The sequence below is a fragment of the Tachysurus fulvidraco genome, chromosome 15, assembly GCF_022655615.1.
Source record: "Tachysurus fulvidraco isolate hzauxx_2018 chromosome 15, HZAU_PFXX_2.0, whole genome shotgun sequence".
In the NCBI taxonomy this organism is placed as follows: domain Eukaryota; kingdom Metazoa; phylum Chordata; class Actinopteri; order Siluriformes; family Bagridae; genus Tachysurus; species Tachysurus fulvidraco.
In genome coordinates, this window is record NC_062532.1 from 287,257 (window position 1) to 310,245 (window position 22,989).

Consider the following 22,989-nt stretch of genomic DNA (forward strand, 5'->3'; position numbering starts at 1 on the left):
GCCATTTGTAGAATCCCAGCGAACGTCTTGTTTCGGTTCATCTCCTCCTTCACATCTGGTGTTTTTATGGCTTTCTGGTCCACCGAGATGTCTTCACTCCGCATTGTTGCTCCATCCTGTTTCCTGCAGCCGTGCTCTGCTCCGATAACCTCGTCCGTGTTGCAGGACTCGTAAAGGCCGGGCTGCTTCACAGTGCTGCTGATGACTTCGCAGGAAGTAATGCACAGTCACAGGAAATACAGACTAGCAGAGAGTCGAGCATTAGAATATCATTTGCGGTTTTTCCTCACCCTTTCTTTTCGACAACCGAAGGAAGGAAATTTACAGAAAGAAACTGATTTTAATCATGCAATTTGTCACGTCGATATGTTCCACTTGCATTTTATAACCTCTCTTGTAACTTGACCATAATGACTTGGTCTTGGCATATTAATTTTGGGCTTTCTAATGATTTTGCGGTTTGTATTTCTGCCCAGCTCTACGACCTCTGACCATAATCACATTTAAAATGAATATTCCATCTAAAAGTCATCACTAGCTCCGTGTCCCATGTAGTGAAGTCAAATTGAGAAACATTCCCTTGATATAGCAGCTGGGGGAAAAAACATTAGCATTCAGAAAATAAAACGTACTGACTTTTTTTTCCTCTCTGTGTACTTTTACCACCTACTGGGATGACTTGTTATTTTTCTTGAAGATTTGTTGGGTCTGCGTTAGTGTGCACAATTTCTGCACCTCCAGGATACTTAAATGTTGGGAATAGTTTCTGAAAACCAGTTTTATAGCTCACAAGTAGTTCACCCAAAGCCGTGTGTGTGTGTGTGTGTTCAGACTCTCTGCTTTCTCTGTAACTCATTTTCATTATTGAAATTACCTCTGTAAAGGTTATTCCTCTGAGGCTGCCAGGTTTATATAAAAGCAGCATTTCAATTACACCATTTTAAAACAACTTGACCGTGCACCAGACCGAAATGTGAATGCAAGAGATAGTAAAAAGTTGTTGACTAATACAGTAACATGTAAGTGAACAGAAGACTGCGACATCCATTAATAATAATAGTATGAATGTATAGAGATTTGGTGATGCTCATTTCCAAAAACAAAAACAACTGCAACCGAATATTATTCCATCCACCATATGATAGTCTTCTCCTTCATGAGAGCAGATCCCACCGCTATTTATTTTGTCCAGTATGAAGCTAATAGACACTGCTGTGACAAAATCGCTTGCAACAAACCTTCCATTGTAACTCTTTATAGCTCTTGCCTGAAGGAACTAAAGCAATGGAGACTACCAGTAACAGATCAGGTTACACTGCTGTACTGGATGAGTGTCGTTGCTGTTGATGTTAAACATGCATGGAAGCATCGATCGTACAGTAGCGTGTGCAGAGCGAGTACAACAGTCACCTTATTAGTTTCTCAACAATGATGCTAATGATGGATTACATACGGAACATAACATCATGCAAATATTGTATATTTACATTAAAATTTGAACCAGAGGAACAATTGTAACACCGTTTTACCACCAAAACAAGTGTATATGTTCTTCAGGCAAGATTGTTGACACGGTCACTCAGTCTGAGGGGATTTTACAGTGACCCCTTTCTAAATGTTATGTGTCTCTAAATTGAGAAGTTGACCTGTTTTAACTGATTATAGGTTGATGCTGTTGGACACCACATGTTCTTTAAAAAAAAAAAAAAATCTACCATGGAGTATATTATTATTTAAAGTGTCCCCAGAAATGAGTTGCTATTGAAGCTCTTGCATGTTAAAGGCTATACTATTGCAATAACCTCTCTCTCTCTCTCTCTCTCTCTCTCTCTCTCTCTCCCTCTTTCTTTCTCTCTCTCAGAACGTACCTGTCTAGCGGAGAGCAGAAGGTAAACTTTCTGTTTTTTTGCAACACTTCTTCAGTGTCCCACTGTTTTGTGTCAACACAAAAACACACATGATTGGGATTTACTTATTTATTTGTTGCATAAACCTGAACATTGACTGACATTTGTTTATTTATTTATGTATTTATTTATTTCATTTCCCTACTTTCTCACATCCAAATCCATGCAATGTGCAGGATTTTGGTTGCAGTACACTGCAGTTGTGTTGCATTATGTGTTGTTTTTTTTTTTTTTTGTTTGTTTGTCTGTGTGTTTTTTGCCACCTGAATTGCTATGGAACTCGAATGCACAATCCCAGAAATTATTTACCACCCTGTCTGATCATCATTACTGAGAAAAACACCTCATTTAAATAAGCCGTGGCCTGGTGTATTTTTGTGTGTGAAACGGTGACACCGTGTGGCCACTCTGAAGCGGTGCACCAAAAAAAAAATTGTGAGAGGTGACCGAACACACAGCGGGTGCGATTTGGCTAAGGTCCAAGAGAAATGTTACTCAGACAATAGGGTGTGTACACAGTGCGCTCTCTCTCACGCTCTCGCTCTCTCTCTCTCTCTCTCTCTCTCTGAATAGGTGATGACAGATTTACTCACTTGCCTAGCATAACGGTTTGTCTTTAGAGTTTAGAGCAGTATCGAATTTGAACGCAAGTTCAATGACGTGACCTGCCGATCGGCGCAGGCTCAAATAAATAATTCAGAGCAGCGTCTCTGTAGCGTACGTTGTAGAAATTCTGGGATCGTCCATTTTGTGTGTAACTGTGTGTACAAGCTTGGTTTAAGCTGCATGGTGTGATATTTGTGTGTGTTCACTGTGTGCCCTTCAGACATCGCTTCCTACTCCACCCCCTAAGTACTCCTTCACACCCAGCACCACCATAAACAAGATGGCACGTCCGTTCTCCACCTCCGCTAATAACTCCAGCACAAGGCCCAGCATCAAACCGGTGGAGTACACGGCCAAACTTAACGCCAGCACAAATAACACCAGCACTCCGCTTTCAGGCAGCATGTTCCCCTCGCAGAACGGGTAGGTGACTCACAGCAAAGGAGGTTCAACTCCTCGCATTTACTCAGAAATGACCACAGAAAGAACCCGGTCCCTGATGCGATGGTGTCGGAACAGTTTAAGAGTGCCTCGTTATCGAGTCGGTCTCACTCTGTTCTTGTTTAGAGTCAGTTATCGCCGTATGGTGTCGAGACCTGTGTGTCTCTCTCTCTCTTACTCTCTCTCCTTTTCCACGAAACTTTGTAGAAGCACAGTGCACGCCGTCTCGTGCAGTCGTTGGTGTGCTTCCCTTTATCCCTGTACAGGGACCCTCGCTTGTCCACATCTGTCCTCTGAATAAAAAAAGACAGCAAGAGAGCATGAATTATTTTAATTTTTTTTATTATTTATTTTTTTAATTGAAAAACTCAAAGCAAACAGATGTTGTTGGCCTGCCAGAACAGGTCAAGTGGGACGGCTCAGAGCTTCACTTGGTGCTTGGGACTCCGGGGTAGGGTGTGTGTGTGTGTGTGTGTGTGTGTGTGTGTGTGTGTGTTCGTGTCTTCAGTGCTGTTTATAGTGCCCGGCCTCTCCCCTAAAATCCGCTGAGCTCACAGAGTGCTTCTGCTGCCATGGTGCCAAGTTACTCAGAGCGATCAACAGCATAGTTTCATTTTCCATAAAACGCTTAAACGCAGATCGTTTGCGTCAAAGCAAAGTGTTTATTTGAGAGGGGAAAATAAATGATTGTTTTTTTCCCACCCGAGAAGTCATTCTTTCCCTTTTTTTGGTAATTTTTTTAGCAGGTGTGTGTGTGTGTGTGTGTGCGTGTGTGATTTGGTTTACTGCCAGTATTCAAGTTACAGAAATCAGGACCTGCTGCATCTGGAAGGACAAGAATAGCTGCTTTGGGACTGAAAAACAGCTGTTATGCCTTTGCTCTCTTGTGCTCTCTCTCGTCAAAGACGTTTTGTGACTGAGGAGAAAAATCTGTGAAACACACACCGTCACGTTCAGAGAAACGAAATGAAAAGAAATACAATAAGAAACCGGGGAATGGCTTCAGAGCTGTATCTGGATGTTTATCGGATGTGTTTATCGAACGTTTTAAGGAAGGAGTGTCTCCGGTGTCAGAACTGCGTCACAGTCAGGGGTAAAGCTTTAAATTCCGATCTGATCCAGAAGGCTTCTGTGGATCACGGAACACGGAGAAAGGAGACATTGGTGAAGGAAGGATGTGTTGGAGTGGAAGTTCACAACATTAATGGGAGAAAGCGTACGGTTTCACACATTCCACTGAGCTAACAGGAACTCCACTTCTCATCAGGCTGCATCACACCGACTCATTGCCGATTAATTTCCCGACGTCGGGGTGTTTCATTCCGTACAGAGTAGGAGATTTAAAACCTATTGTGGGGTAAAGAAATTTGCATGTGGTGCAAATCATCTTTATATATTTTCGGGGACATGAATAGATGTTGCAGTTGCACGGCAATTTAGCAACATGTTTGTTGTTGTGTAAAATGTTTGGAGCAAAAACCACAAAGCCTCATAGGAAATGACACGTTTTTTTAGCACCAAGTCCTTTTGTTTCCGTCGACAAAATCCTTCGACGTTGTCCGAGCTGTCGGTTAAAGTTTGAAGGTAAGAAGATGCAAAATGCAGGAAGGTGAAATAAAGTGGAATTAGCTTGGACAAGGACGCGCTAAGGGAAAAGAAAGGGGACTTCTGGGTAAAAGTCTGTCCGTCCCAACCCCCCCGAGCTCGTCCTTTTACGACGACCCGCCCTCGTAAAAATCCGAAGGATGTCACGGACCGATATTTAGATCAGACGTCTTTCAGCTTCTTACAGCGTGCATGAGTTCTGCATCCTACACTACGACTGCTGTGACTCGTTTCACGTCCCTGCATCTTGATTTAACACCTGTGTGTGTGTTTGTGTGTGTGTGTGTGTGTGTGTTTTGGTTAATTATAAAAAAAAATACATATTTATATAAATATCTAAATAAGTAAATACAATCTTTCTCTTCTCTATGGTGGTCCCTAATCCAGCAGATGGAGGTTCTTGACAAGTTAGTATTCCTTTCTTTCTTTTTTTTTCTTTTTATTATTCATTTCTTTCTTTTTTTTCCTTTTTATTATTCCTTTCTTCTTGGATGTCTGATCTACTCTAAATTTCTGTCCATCATTCAATAATATTCTTTCTTCTAGTTACACTAGTGCAGTTTTTTTTTCTTTTCTTCTCTTTATCTGCTTTCTGTTCTCCTTTTTATCAGTAGAGGAGAAGGATTCTTTGAAGATTTGTACCACGACACCAAGTAAGTAAAGAGAGCATGCGGAACGAGAATGGAGAACGGCCCGTGCTCGTCTGATTGGATGAAGGGAGATATGCAAATGAGCGGTTATGTGTCGTGTAACGGAGCGCTTATGTTCTGTGGAACCCCAGAAAAACAAATGGTGCTTTCACACTTGGCTTTGTTTGTTTGTTTATTGTATTTTATAGACTATAAATCCTCCTGAAAAGCGAATCTTTTTTTTCCTGTTTTGAATCCAAGAAAACATTATAGCCGATGAAATATCTTTACTTTCTCTCATGGACACCGCTAATGTTAGGCTATCACTCTTGTTCCCCCGGCTTGTGACCTGATTGGTCAGTTATGCGTAAGATAACGGTTTAAGACAACAGGACAAGTGTGAAAGCAGCCTGATCGCTAAACGGAACAGATCTCGGATCAGATCAGGGTCGCCGTGTTGGGAAATCGCCTCACAGTCCGAGTGCGTTGTGCATGGTGCAGCGCTCAGTGGGTCAGGAAATCACTCCCAAGGTGATTGTGGACTATAGCGGAATAATAATAATCACTAATTCCACATCATGTGTCCGTGTGAGTGTGGTGTGAGTCTTCGTTCTTGCTCTCGGGATCAGAACTTTGATGTGCATATTGTGTAGCCGTGTGCTTGTGTGTTGGTGCAGTGCAAATCTCGTAAGAGCCGCCCGGTAACACGTCTGACTCCTCCCACGTAGGCACGGTCTGCGGATGGACAACATCCCGTGCTTTATTCCCAACGATCGCAGTAAGAAGCGTCTGATCGAGGACACGCAGGACTGGCAGCCTCGCACCGGCACCACGCAGTCCCGCTCCTTCCGCATCCTAGCCCAGCTCACCGGAACCGACTACAGTAAGACGCTCACACCAGCTGGCGCCACGGTTCAGCCTGCATGACTAGGAAATACTTTCACACCTTACCCTAGTGCATACGAATTACACCGAAGGGCTAAAAGTATGTGCACCCGTGACCTTCACTTTCTCCTAAGTGCTCGTCGAGCATCATCTCCTTCACGACCAGATGTCGGAGCGTGGCTGTGGGGATTTGTGATGTTAAAGAGACTCCAGAAGAGATTCCAGTTCATCCTAAAGGTGTTTAGAGTCAGGGCTCTGTGCAGGACACACGAGATCTTTCACTCTCACAGTAACACGTCATTTCACGGAGCTCGCTTTGTGCACAGAGGCTAAAACAGGTTTGAGCCTGATGGATCCAGTTAAATGTTAATGAGTCACGAGACCAAAAGTTTCTTAACAAAACTTTGTAGCAGCAGTTTGAGGAAGACCTTACACCGGTAGATGGTCATGTAGTATAGAGCAGGACATGGACATAGTATCGAGCTTTAACTATCCGTTTCACGAGTCCGTCCAGCGTGTTCTCCTGGTCAGGGTCACTGTAGATCTGGAGAACACCACAGATCAGGATACCGATGTGTCACAAGGTTAAAGAGGAGATAGAAACAGAGCAATCGATTTTGTAGAAGAATCCAAACCCAATAGTCTCCATAGCACACTGCAGTGGTGAGTGCAGCTTCTCGTTCCAGTCGAGCAGAAGCCGCTCCTGAGCATCTTCTCAAAGCCAAGATCAACTGATCAGACGGGAATCAGGCGTGGCTCCTGTTCGACTGAAACGAACCCCGCGCACCGGCATTTCACAAGATAAGCTTCAGGATCTCACGAGATTAGAGACCACATTTAGATGGAAATGATCCAGAATCTCAACCCGGGTTCCTAAAACCTGAAATCAGAATAAATATAGGGACATAAATGTTCGTGTTCAGGCTGTTCTTTGTGCCTCCGATGCTGAACGTGAAGATGCATCGCCAGCATTCGCAAAATAAATCGGAAGGAAATAAAAAAAAAAAAAAAAAATGACATGCGGAAGTTTTTCCGAACAATCGCCGACTGAAGGAAGTAAAAGAAACGAATGGAAAGAAAATTCCCGATCGAGTGTTTCGCTGTTTCACTGTTGCTCGTGTCGAGGGTTTCGATTTAAATGTGGCAGGAACAAAAGTAGACATAATTATTAAACACACGTTTATGCATTTTTCTTTTTTTAATATCCTTTTAAGCTTTCGAAAGAATCGTATTCAGAGTTTGTATTCCGCTCACTTCTTCACAATCGAAGGCTGTCGTGTCTTAACGAGACCCTAACTGCCTGTAAATGCTCTCGTAAATCCGCGTAAAGCCTCTCGAGGACTTTACACAAATCCCGTCACCTTGTTTAGCACAAGACTTCGACCCGCTTGTCGAGACTAAAAATGTTGTCCGAAGGCACAAAAGAGGCAAAAGCTTCGTCTAATCTCTGCAGCTTTAGGGATCACGGATCAGACTTTGATCAGCGGCGCTTGAATGACTCCGATCTGCCCTCTGTAAAGTGGCGTTAACAGCTTTTTATTAGATGGAGCTCAATCCTGTAGATCAAGTGCTGCTGTTGTTGTCTCTGCTGTAGTGTATTACAGCGTGTATGTTTACCTCATGTTGATGAGATGTGTTTTTATACACACACACACACACACACACACACACAACATGCGTCACATCTGCTTCTGTGTTTTCACTCTCCTTTAATCTTATTGCAATGTTGCAAAATTAAAGAAAGAAATGTAAAAATTATTAGTCTAATTAGTTCTTATGCTATTAAGATTATTGCTATTATTATTATTATTATTATTATTATTATTAGTTTTAATATTTTTTTAACTGGAAGCAATTTAATTTGAATTTGAATCAATCGAAGCAATTGAATTTAATTTTTAAAATTGAGGTTAAATTCCAAAATATAAAAAAAATACCTTTTTTTTTAATAAATTTTTTTTGTAGTCGTTAAAAAATCGTTCCATCATATCACCTCCACCCCCCCCCCTTGCAATATTATTTTAAGAATTCGTTATAATTGTTTATAAAAATTAGGTAATTTAAAATAAAATAAAACTGAACAAAGGTTATGTTTTAATTTTTATATATATATATATATATATATATATATATATATATATATATATATATATATATATATATATAAAATTTCTTTTAATTTATACTTTTTTTTTTAATGATTTAAACCTAAATTGTGGATTATAAAAATAATTTTTTAGATGGAATTTAGACACTTTATCCTGTCCTGTGTCCCGAAAGTGAAACAGAAGTAACTGTGTTTATATTTCCAGTTCAGCCATTAAAGACGGTGAGAAAAACCTCACACTAGTGTGTGTGTGTGTGTGTGTGTGTGTGTGTGTGTGTGTGTGTGTGTGTGTGTGTGTGAAGTGTGGGCGTGATTGCGTGTGATCCAGCTAAACGGCGTAGGATCTGATTTGTTTGTGTTTCTCGTGCTTTTCTCAGTGCAGGACCCCGATGATGAGACCATGAAAAGGTCCAGGTAAATATGCGGAGTGGAAATGTGTGCTGTAATGAAGTGCAGTAGAAACTCACTGCTTCACTCCTTTAGAGTGACACGTCATCAGCTGTGATGAAGGCCAGCGTCAGAGCTCGCTTTGTAGCTCCCTGGCTAAGAGCCTTCATTATAGCTGGGCTGTAATTAACAGCCGCGTCCTTTATTTCAAAATCCGCTGCATGGCGTTTGCTCGCTTGCGTTTTGAAATCTTTTCAATCTTTTCTGAGCGTTTTCTTTTCTGTTTCCTCTCTCTTATTGTGTGTGGCTTTTCTGGTCTTGTTTCTCTCTCTCTCTGTCTGTCTGTCTGTCTCTCTCCCCCTGTCTCTCCGTCTGTCTGTCTCTCCCTCTCTCTAACCCTGTCTCTCCCTCTCTCTCCCCCTGTCCCTGTCTCTCTCTCTCTCTCTCTCTCTGTCTGTCTGTCTGTTTCTCTCTCTCGGTCTGTCTCTCTCTCCCTCTCTCTCGGTCTGTCTCTCTCTCCCTCTCTCTCCCCCTGTCCCTGTGTGTCTGTCTCTCTCTCTCTCCCTCCCTCTCTCTCTCTCTCTCTCTCTCTCTCTCTCCCCTGTCCCTGTGTGTCTCTTCCCCCCCCCCCTCTCTCTCTCTCTGTGTGCTGGTTCTGGCAGGGAAAAGTTCCTCACTGAGATTCAGAGCCCTAGGTATGCCAGGCTGAGAGACTGGCACCATGAGCGGTCTGCCCGCTCCCTCAACATCAAGTCCTGAACGCCCGGTGTCGCTCCACATCCAGCCTGAGCCTCGCATCACATCAGGGCTACACGGCGTGTCGGTCACGAGCCTACGCCGACCCCGGTGCTGTGTGAGACGAATTAAAGGGAAGATTAAAACAGAAAAATAAAAATATATCAAAAACACAAACGAAAAAAAAAATTGCATAACCATAAGAACAAATGCAGCTGAGGTGCAAACCTCAAGTCACAGTTAAAGCCAGACTGAGTTCAGTCTGCTGTAGAGTTAGTGCTCGCTCTCTCTCTCTCTCTCTCTCTCTCTCTCTCTCTCTCTCTCTCTCTCTCTCTCTCTCTCTCTCTCTCTCTCTTCACCCCATGAAGCTGTAGTACTGCCAGTTTGATGGTACTGGACTGCATTCACTCGAAAGTGTAGTTCTTGTATGTTCAGCTTTCATCTGTATTCCTCTTACTTTTTGTTCTTTTCCTCCTCTTCGTCTTCCTCCTCGCTGTTTTGTTTTATCTGTTGTTGTTTTTTCTCTCTCCTGACTCATAAGAGTAAATCTGTCCTGAAACGACCTTTGACTTCTCTGCTTTTTCTGAAATCACAAAACATTAAAACTTGACTTCCTTCCCGCTGCGTCCTGTTATTATTCCTTTATTTTATTTTATTTATTTATTTATGTTCATTTCTTTTCAAGCTTGAAATCTGAACTCTGTTTACTTTGCTGTTGTAAAGTCTGAACACATCTTGGCTTGTATGTGAAGAAAATGTTTCCCGAGTATTTCTCTAGAGAGTATTTCTCTGTCCGTTTGACCTGTTTATAGCGAGTTAGCGTTTATGCTCTTGAGCTGCGTTCTGATTGGCCGGTTGGTGATAAATATATACGGAAGTATGTACGTTATACATCGAGTACACATGTTAAACCGATCCGCCAGAGGAAACCGACTCAAAAGGCAACCTTGTTCTCAAATAGGAACTCGATTCTAGTTGTCACACGTCTGTTCACTGATGGGAGAAATCTCCATGTGATGATGATGATGATGATGATGATGATGAGACTCCGGCAGGAAGTAGTTCATCGGATCACGTTTCCGCGTCCATTAGCAGCAGCATTGCGTGTATTTAAAAGCAGTTCAATATTTCTGACAATTTCTGACAGTTCAACAGTGTGACTGTAAAAACCAAGCAGTTTGTTCAGTTTCTATAGCAATACGTCCTGCTCACAGTCTTATAAGTGGTTGCTATAACGACCTCTGTGCGTGCTATAAATAATTCATAGTCATTACAGTTGGTTTGCAGGTCGACTGCTGACCCTAACGGCTCCGTCGCCATCGGAATGCCTAAATAATATCCCAGGTTTTTTCCCCGTGTTTCCGTAAAGAAACAAGGAGCCGAGTCTCACCTGTGTGGCAGAGAGAGAGTGCTGATTAACTGTTATGTCCTCAAGTACAAGCACTGGTCACACACACTCTCTCTCTCTCTCTCTCTCACACACACACTCTCACCTCTGTGTCTCTCTCTCTCTCTCTCTGTGTCTCTCTCTTTCACTCCTCTCTCTCACCCCCCACTCTCTCACACTCTCTCTCTCTCTCTCTCTCTCTCTCTCTCTCTTTCACTTCTCTCTCTCACCTCTGTGTCTCTCTCTCTTTCACTCCTCTCTCTCACCCCCCACTCTCACACACACACACTCTCTCTCACCTCTGTGTCTCTCTCTCTTTCACTCCTCTCTCTCACCCCCCACTCTCACACACACACACTCTCTCTTACCTCTGTGTCTCTCTCTCTTTCACTCCTCTCTATCACCCCCACTCTCACACACACACACACACTCTCTCTCTCACAAACCCCCCCCCCATTCGCACACACACTCTCTCTCTCTGTCTCACACTCACACACACACGCGCAGTAACACAGAGAGAAAATAGAAGGAACTTGTGAAGTAAAAGTGATGTATGAGGTTGGCCATTAAGGGTGAGGATCATTTAGCATTTGGAGGACGGTGTATGAATAATAGCAACAAGATATCAATAATCCTGCTTCAAGAACATTTATAAAATATTTATCTGACCTCAGCTTTCAGTGTAAACGGTGAGAATCTAGTGGCGAAACAAATGCGGCATTTTTCCTGGGCGTATATATTCATGTGGTTGGTGCTGAAAGTTTCTTCCTGACTTTATGAGCAGGTTTCTGCAGTGAAGTATTGCAACACATAACTAATGAGGTCCAGGTGCAACATTAACATTTATTCATTTTGTGCCTGCTTTTATCCAGCGAGTCTAACGAAGACAGAGTGTTTGAATTAAGAGCCTCGTACTTGCTAAACATTTATTTATTTTTTTCCAACATTGTGGTGCCAGTCAGCGGTTTTTACTGTAAAACACTTGTCCATGGCCCGGGATTTGCGCGAGCGTGGTACGGTATCCATTTGTTGCCATGACAACACCTCTCGTAGTACGGTTGACTATAAGGCTTAGCACCTTGGAAAGAAACAAACACTTTAGCGAACAGTAGCGCTAACAGTTGGGTCAGTTAGCTAAACCGATGTCCACGATACAGACATGACTTTTTCTCGGCTCAGCCAATCGGGATTCACAGCAGCGTTAAACACACTGGCGAGCTCCGATTCTGTTTACGCCATCATCGTGAGTTGCATCCCAAATCGAAACCTTGCCATTCAAATATATTTACTCAGAACAGATGTTTTGCTGGCTTTGAAGGCTACATGAGACGGGTTTAACATAAACACTTAGTGTAATGGGAAAATCGATTCGCATCGCAGCTCGGTTTTTGAGGACGTGATCGCGGCCGCGTCACGAACACGAGCAAGTAGAATTCATTTGGATGGCAGATTTCTCCAGAAACTTTGCAATAAACATAAGCAACTTTTGTAGCAGATATATGGTTTATTTACAACCCTACACCGACCGAGACAAAAAGCCGTCGGACTCCGAGCTCCACCGACACCGTAGAAAGCAAAAGGTTACATCAGGAAAAGAACAAAGCATTTTAGTGTGAAGTAGCAGGCTGGAGATTGAGTTTTCAGATGATTCGTCTCGGGTGCCGAGCGACTGCCTCGATCAAACGAATCAAAACAACATTCAGATAAAAGTCAGAATCTTAACTCTTTCCTCTCGTCTGCAGGTACGTTAGGTTTTAAATACAGACAGACCAAACGAACCTAGGATAAAGTCCTGTATGTTTAAATATACACACCGAATGTAAGCTTTTGTTTGGGAAAGAGTAGAGTAAGAAGAGTTTGTAGAGTTTGAAGAAAAATGCAAATGATCAGCGGAGCAAAGTTATTCGTCTGGCAACCTAAAAACAAACATCATAGATACGTTCTCGGTATGTCTTGGGTGCTTAAGGCTGATCATTTGTCCACTTTTGTTTGTCTATGATGAAATCTTTGGATGAGGATGAACTCTGAACATTGGATGTAAATCGTGAAAAACCAGGTTCTCACTGAACTTTCATGACACCAGCACTTAAAGCTCGGGCCTCACCAGGGAGAAGCCGTGCTGGCAAGCTGCATGAAAACGTTGCCAGGCACCGTGGAGAAAAGCGTCCAGACGAGGTTTCCACACGAGGGATCAGCGATCACCATCTGCTTGTCCTTAAGTGACCTCGGCCAGCAGAACAAACCGCGCAGACGTGCTCACTCGACACGTCCTTTCAGCTCCTGCCAGTCCGTACTCCTAAAGAAACCACCGGCGCGCTCAAGAGGATGGTGAGCAACAGACTGAGGAAGCAATCTCACCTCTTACAGCACCTGTGGGACGCCTGCATCGCAATTTCACCAAACGAAGAGACCCTCAGACTTCCAATGGCCAGCAATTTCTTTACGACCAGGGAGAAGAAATCCCACAAGTGCACATTGAGACTTATTGACTCCGTGTGAAGCTTTCGCAGGAGGACGACCGGTGTTTTTTATTATTATTATTATTATTATTATTGTGTATCGCTATCATAGGATTATTTATGTAATTAAGGTCCGAATTCCGACGTAACCGGAACGGCATCCTTTTTAATATCAGTAGAATCTGAATGCTGTGCCCTACTGAGCTGTGGGTGAACATCATTAACCTCCAAGCTCTTTCTCGGGAACTCTAGACCAGGCCACTGTGTTCATTAGGAAATGATTTAACCTGCCGACTCTGCTGTGTCCGGGCCTTCTGAGCACCATGTTTGTGCCAGACCTGATATTGGCCTGTAACGTTTTTATTGGTCTGAACTGATGCAGTTGTTTCCTGGCAGTGTTTATTCTGAAGAGGCTTGTTTCTCTCTCTCTCTCTCTCTCTCTCTCTCTACAGCCACGGCGTTACTCCGTGCCCCAACAAACCTGTGGCAAAGCCCGAAGGTGCACGAGGTAAAGCCATAATCTGGCATTCCAAAGAATTTCCTCTCATGTCCTCTATTTCAGATCCCGTCTGTCCTTGAATGTTGTCCTGCCACCTCTGCCGAAGCACGGTATTCTTTTAAGGTTCGAGAGAAGACGATCCTTCAAATGCTTTAGATTAGTTAATTTTTTGACTAACAAGTTTGTAGAACTCCATCTTCCTGTCTTTTCATTTAATTGTCTTTAGCCAGAACGACATCCTGTGACCTCACTTTTTTCTCGACATCTGAGTTTTTAAGGGGATTTACAAATGAATCTGCGTGCGTCGGTAGCAGCTGGTTAAGAAAAAAAAAAGAAGGCTGTATGCGGCAACTATATGATTATTAGATAGACTAGAGTTTAAAATACTTTTTTGTTTGAACTAGCTTCTGTTGTCTCTCCTGACACGCAGCTCAAGCTCCTAAATCTTCCACCGTGTCCGGAGGTTCCAGTCGCCCGCCCTGGGTGACGGACCCGAATTTCGCCGAACGCTATCGGCCAGACAAGACGAGCACAGTGGTGACGCAGCACACGCAGCCGGCGCAGCCGACACCAGAGCAGAACCGCAGCTCCATCCTCCAGGCCGCGCAGCAGAACCCGGAGCACGAGTCTGGACGCACGCCGCTCTGCGCCGCATGCAACAAGATCATCAGGTACCGTCACTTTCAGGCTCCGGTGCTGAGGTGACTCGCTGTACAGACTTAAAATAGAGACAAAGTCAACTGAGACGCGTCAATATTTAGAAGTAAAGCAGGCAGAAAAGCGGAAAAGGTCAAACTTGAGTTCTCAGAACAGACGCATTACACCCATCAATGTCAATTTGTCATATGCGAGCAGCCCCCCATTAGGAGTTTGTAGAAGTGCTACATTTACAGCGCTACAGTCTGACTAAAGAGGGGTGTGTGTGTGTGTGTGTGTGTGTTTCAGAGGTCGCTACGTGGTGGCTCTGGGCCGCTCCTGGCACCCAGAGGAGTTCACTTGCTGTCAGTGCCGAGACGTGCTCGACGAAGGAGGCTTCTTTGAGGAAAAAGGCTCAGTTTATTGCACCAAATGCTACGACAATCGCTACGCTCCCAACTGCGCCAAGTGCAAGAAGAAGATCGCTGGAGTGAGCATCTCTTTATAAGAAGTTCTCGTCTGTAGCTGGAGGAGAAACAAATAGATTGAGAAAAGAAAAAAAAAATCAATCGCGGCATTAAAACATCTTGTCCTGTTTATAATTTAACGTGTAAAACATCCTGCGATTTCTTTCCGTCCTTACGATCGAGTCGGACGTGTTTCCGTCTTTCTCAAAGCAAGCACTTTGTTTACTTACTTTTTTTTTAAAATACCCAAACTCTGTACAGAAACTCGAGCACTTTGACGCTATCGATTTTTGTGCGTGTGTGAGAGCGAGGCCAAGAGCGATGCCCTCGTTTCCGAGAGCTCTGACACTTTTCTCTCTTCACTCTCTCCCACCAGGAGATCATGCACGCCCTGAAGATGACCTACCACGTCCAGTGCTTCGTGTGCGCCGCCTGCAAGAGGCCCATCAGAAACCAGGCTTTCTACATGGAAGACGGCGAGCCTTACTGCGAGATAGGTGAGAGCCTAGAGACCGTCCCTGCAGAGCCATGGCCTTTTTAATCACTCGCACGCTGCCGCTCTACCGCGCACGTTAACAAAACCCCTGAACATCGACCTGCAGCTCTTCGCCTCAACTGAACTCTTCTCCTAGTCGGATCGATCGCTGGGAGCTTTTAATAAAGACTTTGATTAGATCTATTCTTTTAGATGAAACGGTCTTTAATTCTTTTTTTCCCCTTCTCTTTCCGTCCTATCTGTTACGGCCAGGGATTTTACCTACGTGTGCGTACATGGCGAAGGTTTTTAGCACGGAACTGAAGTGTGCGGTCAGTGCGTTTGTACTAAAATGTACTCGTCAGCTTTCGTGAGAAACCAGGCTTTGAGTGTTGATCAAATAGCTGCAGTCTCAGCAAGGGCTCGGGAAGCAAAAATAAGCGCTCCCTAATCCGGCCACTTTAAACCCCGCCAACTGTAACGGAAAATCAGGGAAAGAGCATTTAAGCATCTGGAGCTGTTTGTGTTATCAAAGACTGTGGATCAGTAAGCATGGACATGGTGAATGTAATCTCACAGATTCTCTCTCTCTCTCTCTCTCTCTCTCTCTCTCTCTCTCTCTCTCTCTCTCACCTCTCTCTGTGTCTCTCTCACCTCTCTCCCTCTCTCTCACCTCTCTCTCTCACCTCTCTGTGTGTCTCTTTCTCTCTCTCACCTCTGTCTCTCACCCCTCTTTCTCTCTATTTCACTCTTTCTCTCTCTCACCTCTGTCTCTCACCCCTCTTTCTCTCTATTTCACTCTTTCTCTCTCTCACCTCTGTCTCTCACCCCTCTCTCTTTTTCTTTCTTTCTCTCATCTCTCTCTCTGTGTCTCTCTCACCTCTCTGTCTCTCTCTCTCACACACCTCTCTCTGTGTCTCTCTCATCACTCTTTCTCTCTCTCACCTCTCTCTCTCACCTCTCTCTCTCTCACACCTCTCTCTGTGTCTCTCTCCCTCTCTCACCTCTGTGTCTCTCTCATCACGCTTTCTCTCTCTCACCTCTCTGTGTCTCTCACCCCTCTCTCTTTTTCTTTCTTTCTCTCATCTCTCTCTCTGTGTCTCTCTCTCTCACACCTCTTTCCTGCTTATCAACTAATCATCTTTCTGTCGTCACCCGTTTCTCTTCACAGACTACGAGAAGATGTTTGGTACTAAATGTCATGGCTGTGACTTTAAGATCGATGCTGGCGACCGCTTCCTGGAAGCTCTAGGCTACAGCTGGCACGACACGTGCTTCGTCTGTGCGGTAAGTCTCTCATTCATCTGCCGCTTCCTAGCCTCAGAACGCCTCTCGTCACTGCCTTCTGACCCTTCAGACCTCCGGGCTTTTTTTTTTTTTCCTTTTTTCCACTGCCGCGTTTGTCGGCTGAACGAATCCGAATGGTGTAAACCTCGTGTCCCCGAACAAGCGCACCTGCTGAATGCACCCTTTTGTGTTCGCTTTCTTAGATTGATTAGAATTTCCCATTCATTCCTCCCCCCTTTGCTTTCTTTCTATCTTCACAGCTTTGCCACGTCAACCTGGAGGGCAAGACGTTCTACTCGAAAAAGGATAAGCCTTTGTGTAAAGGTCATGCCTTCTCTCCACTCTGAGCAGCAGCACAGATCCACGGGAACCGAAGCAGGACGAACCAGAGCGAAACACAGAGGAAAATCCGACAGCAAGGCTTAATGATGACCAGAAATTTCTGTGTAGTAATGGACTAATGTTTAAAAAACAAAAAAAAAAACACTTTTTTGTTCATCTGTTATAATGAGACTTTAATTGTTTTTAAAAAGAGAAATAATAATAGGAAAAAATGATGTTTATGGGTTTTTCCCGACAGAGACGATTAGGCCAGTCGTGAGCCGTATAGCCAGGAAATGTCAGGGAGGTAAAACCTTCACCATCCCGGCAGCACAGGACAGCAGATCATCATCATCATCACTGTCAGTGTTTATTTAGAAAACCAGGTAATAATTCACCTTGAGCAGTGTTGCTTATTGATATCGAGCAGTTAGTTACCAGATAGAGACGCAGATTCCAGGCTAAATAAGACTTTTCACTCGCTTTCCCCTCTCTCTGATGGCTTGAGCTCCTTTTTTCTGTCATACCCAGACGGCCTAACGTCTAAATCACAGATTCGTGTTATTGTTATTCATCAGAGAAAGCTCACGTTAGGACCGGGAATAATCTCTAGCCCTGGTCCGAGGTGTGACATCATCTCTAAGACTCCATCAGCGTAGCCCTGCACGTCCCCACACAACCCTCAGTCCTCCATCCCTGTGTGCCGGGGTACTTAAAGTAATGGCAAAACCCACTGAAGAAGAAAAATGAGCCTCTGGCAGCCGAACAGCACTGCATTAGCGCTGATTGCGAGAGGTTCATATTGACCCGAGCGACGATCTTTACGTGCCTCGTATACCAAGTGACTCCTCTAATCCTACAGGTACCTCTAATTAACAAAAGGCTGAGGGGCAGCGTGAGCCGAGCTCATTTTCCCAGCATGAATTTCCATGATTTTATTTTTTTTTAACGAAAAGGCTTTTGCTGATCAAAGAAACAGACAGACACCACGATGCCTCCGTCAAAGAGAGCACGCTGCCTCCCTGATCACACGACTTTGCTCATTTCTTAAATTTTAACATCTCTAAGATCTTGCTAACATGCGGCCGGCGTTGTTTCGGTGAACCGGACGGTCATTAGTGTCGTCATCGTCGTGGTGCTTCATCTCAGTCCTACCTACAGGCCTCCCCTTGGCTCTAGCACCCTAGTCATCTAATTACAAGGTCATTAAAGGGAATCCGCAGCATGTTGTTCAGCAGAATATATATTTCAGACAGATCCTCGAGTTCCTGACACGGCCGTCTGTATCCTAGAGCCAAGTTAGTAAATTCGACGTAAGCCGATCGTCCGCATCTGTAAGCTGGCGTATGTGGAAGAGAGCAGCGTGGGTTGTTTGGTTTCACTCACCGTCTCAAACGAAGCTCAGGCTCATCTTTATTACCGGACCGTACCACGTCCCGTATCTATCTGTTCCTGTTTTAGACAGTAAGGTCATCACCGAAAGCATATCAGAGCTTTAACCTAGCGGACACGTCACCTAAATTAGCCGCCCTGCCTCATTACAAGCTCTTAATGAGTCGGCTGACGTGCGATCGGACGACGGCCCGAGCGTTTAATGTTAACCTTGAGGTTAGAATCTGAGGACGGGTCTTGATGTCTGTGCAATGCAGAGGAAAATCTGAGATTGTGATATTTATGGCACGTTGATGACGACGGTGCAGAGAACTCAAATAATGGAGACGTTAGCCTTCCAGAATGCATTGTGGGTAATGTAGGATATACACAAGTTGTTCAGGGTGTTTTTATTTTGATTTTTTTTTCTTGCTTCCCTCCTAAACCTTTCTGATCTGCGTATCCAGATCTTTATCCCATCAAAGTTCCTCCTCTGTTCTCCGCACACGCTCGCTATCGCTAATCGCATCCTTCAGGTAGTCATACAAGCTAACGTGTGTGATTAGAAATGCATGAGGCTTAAATACTGCTGCTTTCTAAACTTCAACATCCTTTATAGCCGGACAGAAGTGTAGTCAGTGTTCTGTGTCGCTGCTCAGTTTCAGTATTCAAAACCCTCCCGTGCCGCCGTCGCCCTGAGGTTGTAGTTCACACGCGTGGATCACAAGTACAGGATTCCTCCATCACTCTAAAACACCATTTATTTGTTTTATTTACCTCCCTTGTATTGAAAGTATTCGATGTATCAAGTTTGCCTCTTCATCAGTAGCTTTGCACCTCCAGATATTCGCGTCACGATGTGTCTCCGTATCGATAAACGTAAAACTGCTGTATTCTTTCTCACGTTAGAGACGTTTTTATCCGAATCTTTATAGTTTAAGAAGAAACGAATAGATCATGTTATTGTACGTTAATAAAGAAAACAAAACTTCACACACGCTAAAAGAAAGAGTCGTGTTTTTTTTTTTTTTTTAACAATATATAATTTATTTACATACATTTCAGGTTGAATTACTATACATACCTTTCTGAAATTTCATAGATATATATATACATAAGGCCAAGTAAATACTTGAAAGCACTTAGAAACGAATTTCCAAAATTCTACCCACAAATCCAGATCATTGTCCAAAAGTAGAGAAAACCCCTCGATCACAGGGCTTCCTGTTAGCACAAAGTCATCCACGACCATTTACATTGACAGGAGAGAGAGAGAGAGAGAAAGAGGACAAGGGCAGAAAGGAAAGGGGGCGGGGTTTAATAACAAACAAAAATACAAAAAAATCTCTTGAAAATATGGTTTAAAAAAAGAATTGTACAATTGCATAAGCGCTGTGGCGTGTTAAATACAGCATTCTGACTGGCAGAAAGGCAAAGAACATCGAGAATGAAGAAATCGAAGAACATTCACAGGTTCACAAGTCTACTGTCTTTCAGTGGAAAATAAAGAGCCGGGAGAAAATGAACAGTAAGTCACACGTTCTTCTATACACGACAGCTAGCAGTGAGCGCCACGCAGTGTACAATCGTGGGGAAAAACATCACGAAGGTCGGCTTCGTCTCGAGTCCACGTGACCTCCAGTGTTGGCTTTTTAGTTTGGAGGGAATAAAAAAGTGCCGCCTTTTCTTTTTTTTTTTTTCCCGTATTTTTTTTTTTTTTCTTTTTGCGATTTTGAAATGACAGTGTTAACAGTTAAACGTACGTTAGTGACGGGGACACAGAATGACGTATCGAGTTAGGAAAAAAATCATTTTTTCTTTTTTTTTCTTCTTTTTTTTCTTTTTTTAATAATAATTAAAAAACGAAATCTCCATTTTACGAACAACTTCAGGACAAACAAAAAAAAAAAAAGAAAAACAAACACTGCAAAAATTCTTTAAAAAAAAAACAAAAAAAACAATGCTGTTATCGATGAGCGATGCACCAAAACACTTCACAGGTGAAACTCGGACAAATGCAACTTTGATTTTTTTTTATTTTTTTTTTATTTTTTTGGCTTGGTATTGAAATATCATGTACATTTACTTAAGTGCTTGATGACTGATAGTTCGTCACGTTCCTTGTGAAATGCTGCACGGTTTAAAATTTACAGCGATCTGATCGGACAGGTTCATACTGACGGTCGGAGGAAACGTTCGGACGACGCTAAAGGAACAAAACTCGTCTCAAATGGCTCATAAACTTTGGTTAGCGACTTCCAGAGATGATGTACGTGTAGCGCCAGCATCACAACTGGAATACAAAAGATTCCTATTTACACTGTGAACTGTAGACGGAGGAGGAGGAGAAGAAGAGAGGGGGAAAAAAAACGTGAGCAGACCTTGTTGACTGATGCGAGGGGGATTAAAAAAAAATGTAGCTAACGTATTAATCATGCTAATAAAAACTGTGATCTCTACAACATCTGACGCTTGCTGGCTTATTTTCGGAACTTGTATACAGAAATATAACGTGTCTGTATACGAGTCAGTTAGCATGCTAACATCAAGCACGATAGCATGCTAACCGACGGTTCGGAAACGAGCTGTTTTAAAGCGTAAATGCTGCAAAAAGTTGACGGAGGTGAACGTTGGGGTGAGTTACATCCTGGAGGCTGCTTTCACATGCTTTTTTTTTACAATCTTTATGTGGAATCCTTATGATTCTAAAGTAGGGAAAAAAAAGGGAGAAACGAGAGCAGGATGGAGCGCCGTGGGACACCGGCCTTGGCGGTAAGTGACTTATATTTCTGTTATGATTAAACATGATGGCGTGTGTAACATCACACACGAACTGGAGCAGCTTTATGACCTGTGAAAGCAGCCTGAGAAAAGAACATCCTGCTTCAATCACGAGACGTTAATTACAGGGCTTTTTGTTGTTCATTCGGATGTTCCACAGCTTCAGCATTCTCAAAGCCTCAGATTTAGGATTGAAAACTATTAGAGAAAGCCCTAAAGCCCAAAATACCTTAATAGATATGATCATTTGATTAGATTTAAAAAATAAAATTAAAATAAAATAGTATTGCAGCTTATACTAAAATTTCTTTCACACATTTCTGCCACATTTGGGTAAAATAGTTTTGTTCAGATAAATAAATTTAAAAAAAAAAACAAATCGGAAAAAAGAATTCCCTGAAAATGTTTCCGCATGATACTGAAACCTGTTACGTCCTCATCGGCTACGTCTTGTAGACAACGAGATCGTTTGCGTCGATCATCTTGTTCCGCGTTTATTGGTGACACGTTTGGGGGATTTTTGTTTATGGCTTCGATAAAGCAGCGTCTTAAAGAGCGACGAGGGAGAAAAAAGTTTGATCCGATTTAACTTTTTATTTTTTTTGCTATTCAGTTGTGTGGGTGTAACCGTTGTGTTTACTGGCACGCTGGTGGTGGGGGTGGTGATCAGGTATACGTCGGGAAATCACACTGAATTTTCTTTAGTAAAGAAGATTTGTGTTATAAAACAATTTTTTTTTTTTTGCATATTGCTAACTGCCACAAAATGACAAAACACATGGCACTGTGTTTGATTGTGAACCAGCGTCTCGTCAGCAACACGGTCTCTAACCGTCATTTCGTCGGATTTCTTTACGGAAAATAAACACAATGTCTTTGTCCTACAGAGTTGGACAAATCCTACATCTCTTAGGTCGCAGGTGAAAGTTTGTTTAAGTTGCCTGGAACCTGATGAGGAATCCGAGATGCTATATTGTTTATGTTATAGTTTTTCTCTCTGTTTTGCGAGATGTTTTTCTTTTCCTCGATAACGAATCTGTTCGTCTTCAGGCAACTACAAATTAACGCGTCCAGGCTAAAGATCCGTCCTAGAGAGATTTGTCCCATGTCCTAGATTTGTCCTGACACTTGAGTTGCTTTTCTACAATTTCCGATCCTTCCTGTCAATTTTTTCAATTCCAATAAAAAATAAAAATCAGATGTGTGTGTGTGTGTGTGTGTGTGTAACACTACAATAAATTAAACTCAAGACAGGGCCAGTGAGGAGAACATCTGTGAGTGTTTTCTACATCGTTGCTGGATGGAAATGTACTTTGCATGTGTTTACAGTCACAGCACACCTGACTGGTGGCTAAAACCCTGTTAGATTAGTCCTCCCTCTATTAGACCTTTTGGACCTCCAGAATAGCGAGGCCTTCCTTCCTGGCTGTGTGTGTGTGTGTGTGTGTGTTAGCACTCCCCGTCTGACACCAGGAATATCATGGCCTCCTGTTTGCCGATCTCGGCCATGATGGCGGCGAGCTGGTTCAGATTGCCGCTGTGGAAATGCTGAGCTTCCCAAAGGTCCAGGATGGTCGATGTGGGACTCACTTTGGAGGCGAAGAAGCTCATGTGTCTGCATACGGAGAGACAAAAGAATTGGTCAGCATTCAATTAGAACCTCTGTGATCACCTCAGACCTACTGGGAAGTAACACAAGTTTCATTTCATCTTCAAGAAACTACAACTCACCTATTCATTTGATCTATTTTACATTTATTCCTGATATTTTGTTTTATTGATTTTAACACACTATTTTTCCATGTTTCTTACTTCTGGTAATGAAAGATCGAAGGAAGGGAGAACACCAGCTGCTTGTTAGAACATTTTGTCATCAGGGTTTCGATTTGTTTTTTTATTTTGTCTTAAGGGTGTAGATACTTTTGCACTTGACTGTGAGACATGTTTATCATTGAATTCAGCTGTAAATGACTCCGCTGTTACACGTCTTGTGTCTGAACACTG

General features: G+C 43.1%; 2 protein-coding genes across 15 annotated transcripts in view; one reads left to right on the top strand and one right to left on the bottom strand.

Annotated features, from left to right (window-relative positions):
- The window catches only part of pdlim7 (PDZ and LIM domain 7), a 33,845-nt gene extending 14,636 nt beyond the window's left edge, over positions 1-19,209 (top strand). For 3 of the 9 annotated variants that reach the window (XM_027138171.2, XM_047800461.1, XM_047800460.1), the window contains exons 4-11: positions 1,862-1,889; positions 2,734-2,936; positions 13,601-13,656; positions 14,078-14,318; positions 14,593-14,773; positions 15,127-15,247; positions 16,397-16,512; positions 16,773-19,209. In XM_027138171.2, the coding sequence (XP_026993972.1) occupies positions 1,862-1,889; positions 2,734-2,936; positions 13,601-13,656; positions 14,078-14,318; positions 14,593-14,773; positions 15,127-15,247; positions 16,397-16,512; positions 16,773-16,859 (1,033 nt within the window). In that variant the 3' untranslated portion in view covers positions 16,860-19,209. Of the gene's footprint in view, positions 1-1,861; positions 1,890-2,733; positions 2,937-4,946; positions 4,967-5,170; positions 5,213-13,600; positions 13,657-14,077; positions 14,319-14,592; positions 14,774-15,126; positions 15,248-16,396; positions 16,513-16,772 lie in introns of all 9 variants that reach the window. The other 6 variants (XM_047800464.1, XM_047800465.1, XM_047800463.1 and 3 more) reach the window with 6 other exon arrangements.
- A 63-nt stretch (positions 19,210-19,272) lies between these two features.
- unc5a (unc-5 netrin receptor A) overlaps positions 19,273-22,989 on the bottom strand; it is a 187,475-nt gene continuing 183,758 nt past the window's right edge. For all 6 annotated transcript variants that reach the window (XM_027138155.2, XM_047800459.1, XM_027138158.2 and 3 more), the window contains one exon: positions 19,273-22,600. In XM_027138155.2, coding sequence (XP_026993956.2) covers positions 22,435-22,600 — 166 coding nt within the window. In that variant the 3' untranslated portion in view covers positions 19,273-22,434. The remainder of the gene's footprint in view (positions 22,601-22,989) is intronic.